At 40.0% G+C, this 7,736-nt stretch overlaps 1 protein-coding gene across 3 annotated transcripts in view; it reads right to left on the reverse strand.

The window, feature by feature from the left end:
• Positions 1-776: 776 nt before the first annotated feature.
• The window catches only part of LOC123977440 (potassium voltage-gated channel subfamily H member 8-like), a 13,345-nt gene continuing 6,385 nt past the window's right edge, over positions 777-7,736 (reverse strand). For all 3 annotated transcript variants that reach the window (XM_046060110.1, XM_046060108.1, XM_046060107.1), the window contains exons 6-13: positions 7,396-7,453; positions 6,807-7,006; positions 6,297-6,546; positions 5,991-6,205; positions 4,091-4,356; positions 3,285-3,376; positions 2,630-2,706; positions 777-1,845 (exon numbers count right to left, since the gene is read on the reverse strand). In XM_046060110.1, coding sequence (XP_045916066.1) covers positions 1,678-1,845; positions 2,630-2,706; positions 3,285-3,376; positions 4,091-4,356; positions 5,991-6,205; positions 6,297-6,546; positions 6,807-7,006; positions 7,396-7,453 — 1,326 coding nt within the window. In that variant the 3' untranslated portion in view covers positions 777-1,677. The remainder of the gene's footprint in view (positions 1,846-2,629; positions 2,707-3,284; positions 3,377-4,090; positions 4,357-5,990; positions 6,206-6,296; positions 6,547-6,806; positions 7,007-7,395; positions 7,454-7,736) is intronic.

The following is a 7,736-nucleotide window of genomic DNA, read 5'->3' on the forward strand; positions in this document are numbered from 1 at the left end:
TTTGACAAGTGAACTGTAATACTGTTTGCCCCGATCGTAACACTCCCTCACACAGAACCAACAAGCCAACCAGCTAATATTATCTTGCCATAGAGAAACACCATAGAACAATCCCGCAGTAAAATCATTGTTGAACTTGCATTAAAACGCAGCAAGGCAAATGACAGCTTTATAATCAGTTAAGATTAGCTAACTAAGTTGGCTAGCCAGCCACTTGCAAATCAGACAAACATTTTAGCCTACCTGCTCCCTTGAAGGCATTTACTCTGGCAGCGTGATTTATAATCGCGTTGATGTTTTTTATTTCCATCTCTTTCTTCACATTTCAAGCAGCTATTCCAATTGTTGTGACAGAGGTTAACGTTAAAGTTATAAAAAAAAAAAAGTTAAAGGCATTTTTCTCAGTTTCAGTGTTTGCGTAGTTTGTAGGGCAGTGCAGTCCTTTTAATTAACACCTAAAACACTGCTGAGGCTGCAACTGTGTGTACACTTTGTCACGGTCAGCCGTTTTCGTTCACTTTTGGTGTCATGCACCACCATGCACCTGGAACGCATTGAGGTCGGCGTTTCAACTGGGAAATATCCCAGTTCCGACCGGTCACGAACGCGGCATAAAAGTCTTGTCTGAGCAGACTTATCAACAATTACATGGAAGATACTACGATCACTTATACAATCGTATTGAGAGTCCAGACAGGTCTGCCTAAATAAAAAAGGGAGAACTAAAAATCATTGAATTCACAGCCATTAATGAGAGAAAAGACAGCTGCAAATTCTTTTAAGCCTACAGGTGACTTTCTGTGTTGCTCTGAGAATTTATTCAAGTTGCAGTTTCTTCTTCACAGTAAATGGATGAATGACATTTTTTTAATGTTATAAGTTTAATTAAAATAATTCACTCATTTTAAAATACACCACAACTCTAAAACCTTGTGGATAAACATCAACAGACTAACAGTAAAAAAGAAAAAGAAAAAAGGCATTATACTCCAGTACAATGAGTTAATGTGTTTTTTGACCAGGAGGCATTCATATTTTGTAAATTAATAACAGTACAATTAACAATAACAACAATATTTCATGTGGACCACTTTTCGGCTAAATATTTATGTTTAACTTATCAGCAGCTATGTCATATTTATTGAATTGTAGATCCTTGAGAACGTTTTTTTGTGGAGTGAAATTAAAACTACAGAAAAACAAAGCAAATGTATTCAGATCTTCTAAGGCATACAATTGGAGATGTTCATTAGAATTATAAATAAGACATGATGAACCAATAAAAAAACATTCAATTTAAAACAATAAAAAATCAATGTTATGTGATGAGTTCTATGACAGATGGGTCGCAGAGTGAAAGGTGGGACTCTACAGCATCCGATCACAGTGATCCTGAATATAGGGAGGATCCAAGAGGGTGGTCTGGCAACGTGGATGGAGAGGCAGACACAGTGTAGATTGAGGGGTGTGAGTCCTCGATTTCGTAGATGGAGGTGTAAGAATTGGATGATGAGTCTTGCAGGCTGTGTGTGGATGTATGCCTACTTGTAGGGGCACTGGACGAAAGGCTATAGTATTCATCACCATCACAGGGAGGCTGCAGGCATAAAGTGAGCTGGGACTGGCTGATGAAGGTCTGGCTTGCAGTCATGGCTCCTAGGATCGTTGTGGAGGTGGTTAAAGGATTGTGGACTGTGTTGGGGGGCTGTGGGAGGCCTGGACACCATTTGGGTATGAGTCGTGGGAGTCTCTGTAGTGATGCACAGATGCGTGGGTGTGGAGGAGATGCATCTGGTGGTACCGGCCTCTGGTGAGTTCATACAAATCCTGATTTAGGTTTTCAATCTGGACAGAGAGAGCACACCGTTTAGTTGTAACATTAAAAGACCTATCCTAACATGCATAGGCAATTTATAATCCTGTCTGTGACTCTAAGAAATGGCTTCTTATGCATTAGTGACATCCAGAGGGACACAGACTGAGGTAACTGACGCAAATAGGGAAGAAAACTGGGAACAAGAGAGTGAAGCAAGTTGGAAAGGGGGTCAGAGAAGGACTACGAACTAAGTAGAGCTAGGTTATCATCAAACAGTTTTCTTTTCTTCTTCAGATTGTCAAATCAACACTCCTGACTTTCATCTGGATTGCAGACGTGCAATCCAGACCTGCTGATTAATTAATATTAACTTCAGACAGCACATACCAGCGTCCATCTGGAACCTCTGGCTGCACCTGCTTTCGCTCTTTTTATATTCAAATTAAGGACAGACTGAGATAGGCAGAAAGTGAGTCTACTTGATTTCCGTGTATGTTTGCCCCTGTAAATCTATAACCATGGCTGTTTATTGCATGAGAAGCCAGAATGTATCAATGAATAAAGATCATGAGTTTCTGTTTATCTTGATGGTCTGCACTGAAGATGTCAGAGAATCCGTTTGTAAAGACAAAAACAGGAAATCATATTTTAATGTTGAAATAGCATGAAGATTGAATTTTCTAATTACAAATTCATTTATGAGTCTCTCCACAATACTTTACAAACAGAAGTTGATTTGGATCTCAAAGATCTTCGGGCTCCATTTTATTTGGTCCAATCAGTTTTAATTTAGTTCAAGGGGCTGTACCTTACCCTGTTGTTGAGTTGACTAATGATCTGTCCGACCTCCTCCGGCTCCAGCAGCAGAGTAACATTAGCCTGAGTGGACTCTGGACAAATGAGGAGGAGAAAACATTAAGTAGCTGACTTAGGGCAGGTTTAGGCCAGCTTTGTTTATTCCGGTTGAACCGAACCCTGGAGCGTTTTCCCCCTTGGTGCAGTTTGTCTAGGACCGCTGTCATGTGAACTCTGGAGCAGTTCATTTTTGGTGTGAACACCAAACCAATCACAGGAAGCGTACTATTGTATGTGTTATTTAAAGTAGTACTTATTTATTATTACTGTGCTATTAAATGTATTATTGTTATTTATAACATTTGATTTTTATGACAATATGTTTTATTACCAAGAAGCTTTTCACTGTTTGCCAATTTGCCTTGGTGTTACATACAAAAACATATTAAGAGGAATTAAAAGAAAGGCAAGTCAAGAACGTAAATATAGAATAGAAAAAGATACATTAAAAATGCCATAACAACAAATATGTATTATATTGTCTATATATCTCGCAACTCTGTGGAATCAGTGAGGCACAAACTAGAAAAAAGCCAAACAAAATGCAGGCAATCCTCCCAGAGGCGCTGTAGAATAGCCACAAAACTAAAAAACTGGTGATGGTTTGGCTTACCGTGGGTGCTGCCTCCTGTACTGGCCCTAGGCCCGGTGCGCTCCATGTTGAAATGGAACATGTGTCCATGGTCTTCAGTTCTCTCCACAACCCTGGTGAAGGGGTGAAGATGAGGAAAGCTGGAGTTAATGTAACAGTAGAGCTTTTTCAGTGAACACGCCAGCAGATTACCCAGGAATGAGAGCTGCAGATTCCCATGTTGGTTTGAACATGAGGAGCCCAGCCTGGAGGGGCGACACCTGAGCTCTCTGAACCAGCACTTTCCCATATCTAGGACTTACTGGATGACTTAGGTATAATTACATTATGAATACAGATGGTTTGGGCAGGAGAATAGGGTGCTCTGGTAATGAAATGCAGTGAAATTTGCAGAGATATGTAATCCAACATACAAGTAGATGGTGCAGGTTTCTGAAGCATGACTTTAGGTGTACAGTTCTAAAACACGTTCTACAGCTGTCATAACTAGGGTAAATAAAATATCTTCTTGTTCTTCTTAAATATATAGACATGATGTGGTCTATAACGTTAGATACCAGTGTCAGGTTGATACTGGGTATCTAAGAAAGACATGTAGTAAAGGGGGACTGTTTGACAACAGGGAAATTACAACATAACAAACACAGAAAAAGATGCATCATTGTATATTGGTGTGGTTATTAAGCAAACCATGGTCAAATTAATTTAAACTGGACACAAATTCCCAGTGCTTTAAAATTTCAGTGTCTGTGGGGGAAAGCACTGAAAAGAAGGAAAAACACTACCATGTGGATACTCATTACACTTTGACACAGCTTTCACAATACCTGGGACCAAGATCTGGGGGTCCAAAGCAGGTGACAGTTGGGATAAGCCGCTGTGAAGGTTTTTGCTCAGCCGCTGACTCTCCCTGGGCGGTGCTGTTCTCTTTTTTTGACGGTGACTGAGGGGTTGAGCTCTGCCTGTGAAGGCCAACAAGGCTGCTGAAGCTGGTCAGCAGGTGATTGCAATGGGAGCGTGTTGCTGGAGGGAGGTGGACGGAGTTGTCAGACTCATCCCCCTGTGTTTCCACAATAGAGGGGAGCCTGGGTTTCTGAAAAACAGCATGCAATGTGCAGCATTAATAACTGTACACTTTCTAATGTGCCTGATTTTTTGGAATTTGGAAATACTGGAATAACAATTACATGTTACTGAAATACTTTGAAATACTGGGATCATGTTAAATTAAAAAACAAAATAGTTACAGCTGATGATATTTTAATCACACTCCCGTTACAAATCTATTAGGCTCTACCCATGGCTGCCTGTGTACTTGTGAATTGGGTGAATTGGGTGTCATTAATTGGCTTGATTAATAGACCAAACAAGCACTGTAAACTGTATTTTAATAATAAAAAAAATAAGGTGTGGCATTCAGCATATAGTGAGACAAGTAGCTAATAAGGTTTCCCAGTAGGAGAGCTACTGACCAAGTTAGCAAACTAACTCCAGCTACTGAGTCCTTGCACAAACTGTTCTACAGTACTCAGTAGTAATTTAGCATGTACCAGAAACATGGCACATTTACCTTTAAAACCCAGACATATGCCCACTAAAAACCAGGAAATGATATACAACAACTGGTGTTGGTCCTGGTCCTGCCTACTATAATATACTTTAAAAACAAGCTTTGGAAATGTATTATCACTTACAAGCAGGGACGTGCACAGACATTGTGGTGGGCAGGGGCTCAAGTGAAAAAAAGGGCATTTCTTTAAACAAGACAAATATATTAACTCAACAACATTTTTACTTTTCTACAAAAAAATCAGTTCACACAGAGACCATGGTCTTCTTTAGTATTCACTAGGTTTATCACAGGAGCAGGCAACAGCAAAGCAAACTATGCCACAATGTGCATGTTTTCTATGCTACTGGTTTCAAGTATATATTTATGGCATAGTTTCATTAATAATTTGTTTATTTTTCACAAGGCAATAAATTGTTTCAATTCTTTTGGTGTTATTGGAATACATAACACTTCACATAAATCTTCACACTAAACTGTGGCATTGGGCTGCAGGAATAATTAAAATAAATGTTATTTAAATACTTTTACTTTTTGTTTCACAAGCAAGATGCCAAATGAGCAAAGATAACCTTCAGCTTCACACAGCCAAGCAACAGAATACTGAATTGCCTGAATACATTAATGTCGGGGATAGGCCGGCTTACACAGCTCTGAATGTTGGACACTGCACTTAACAAACATGTGAAATGTGGAAAAGACCTGACAATGTGTGATTGAGGTGCCAGTTACTTATTTAGAAGTATTGAATCTGTTAGTACTTATTTCGGAACATTGAACTTCGACACGCCAACGGCGTTTGATGAAACCTCTAAAGCTTTTCAATTTACCGTCACAGAGGTCTTTAAATTTAATTCCCAAATTTGAAGTCGATCAGAATAATTATCAAGGAGTAGTTCATACAGAGCATGTAAATGGAAAAAAATGTAATTTTCAATTCAAAGTGACTGGCATCAGGTTGGGTTTAGTGTTTTTACTGTATACAACACACGTTTGTAAGATACTGGATGAAGGTTTGTGGGCTGGTAGGCTCCGATTTCAGCAGTGTTGAGTTTGGAATTAGGGGAAAAAGTTTAAATAGATGACACAGGTTTAAAATTGTGAGAAAAGGAAGCCTACTTTTAATCATGTTTTCTGTGTGAGTTTATATTTAGTACCTCATCCTGGCTGTTCTCACGCAGGTTGTAGGTGAGGTTGTCTTGGATGTGTGAGGCAAACACACTGGCATACTCGGGGTAGAGAACCAGCACATCTTTCAGGTCACGCACACTGATATACTGAATGTGACAGTATGTCAGCGCCTTCACATCAGCATTGGTCTTGATGACCTGGTCTGTTTCAGGAAGGTCAGATCCAATCAGGTTCCCTGCTTCTAAAATCAAAACACTACATTTTCACTTTTTTGCTCCACTTTACACTATACTTTGTGCCAAAAAAAAAAGTCACTTGACCACAAGACAAACCTAATCTTTCCAGCACCATCATATCTTTCAGAACTTCCAGAGACCCAGAGCAAACATAGTAGATGGCTCGCAGCACGTCGTCCTGACAGATGAGGTACTCCCCGGGGACACAGAAGGAGGTTTTTATGTGGAGGGAGATTGAGCGCAGACAACCACGACTGGCCCCCCTAAAAACCTGCAGCTGGATGATGTCCTGATTCCGCTGCATGGCGATGTCAGCCCGCAGCTCAAAAGGGAAGTCATGCAGGAGCTGGGGATGTGTGACAGATGTAATGAGGTGTGACGCTGATTGATAATTAGGGAATGAACTGTGTCGCCACAAGTTACCCTTTTTTGAATGCCATGTATTGTGAAAGATCATTACAGTTACAGCTACATAGGGTTGTCAGTGGAATGCAGAACAGCTTTCAGTGCTCAAATGCCTTCCAAACATTACCCTGAAGTGTCTTTAGGACAGACAGTGCAATGTACAAAGTATTACATGTCAACAACAATGAAAGGGATACCTACCTTGTTGACATCTATACCATTATTGACCGACCATGTAGTCTCGAAGTACTCCATAATGCGTTGTTTTAACTGGTGGGGCAGATGGTGGACACGCATAAAGTCCTTTAGTTCCTTCATGCGTGTGTGGTAGAGAGAATGTCGTGAGTACGTACGCTGGATGATGGCCGAAATGTTACCGAACACCAGGGCGTACATCAGCACTGTCGGGGAGACGGAAACAAATAGTAAGTAAATGTTGATATTACATCTGAATATTTGTATTTCTAGAAAAAAAAATATTCTTTTACATTCTAAATGCTGTTTTTTTTGGCTATTACAATTTGAATGGATTAAATAGCAACAATAGCAAAAATTTACTTTTTAAGGTGTCTTTTATTTTTCACTTCTTTCAAACACTTTTGCTGCTTTAAAATAAAAATATATCGTTACCCAATAATCTACATTTGTCACTGTTAATTTACTTCCTCTGACAAGCAGTCTAAATAAAAAATAAACTCTGCCACCTCAGCTAAAATAATTTGTTTATATTTATATAAAGATGGCAACTAACTTAAAGGCCAGCCTAACCATCCAACCCTGTCAGACGTACCAGTGACAAGCATGGTGCAGATGGAGAAGATCGTTTCAGCATCGGTATTGGCAGAGACATTGCCAAAGCCCACAGTGGTCAGGCTGCTCAGGGCAAAGTAAAGGGCGGTGATGTAGGCATTGTACGCCGTCGGGCCACCCACCGTGCTGTTGGTGTAGGGAGTCTCCATACGTTTGCCCAGCTCACTGAGCCACCCTTGAAGGAGGTAGAGGATGAGACAATAATGTTCAAAGACTATGGTTCATATTATCTTTATGTCTGTGTGGCACAAGTCAGCTCAGAGCTACAGTTAATAGTAAATGGTTTACCTGGTCTAAGAGAGACAAAAGTACATGTGTGTG

The sequence above is a fragment of the Micropterus dolomieu genome, linkage group LG10 (genome assembly GCF_021292245.1).
Source record: "Micropterus dolomieu isolate WLL.071019.BEF.003 ecotype Adirondacks linkage group LG10, ASM2129224v1, whole genome shotgun sequence".
Lineage (NCBI taxonomy): Eukaryota > Metazoa > Chordata > Actinopteri > Centrarchiformes > Centrarchidae > Micropterus > Micropterus dolomieu.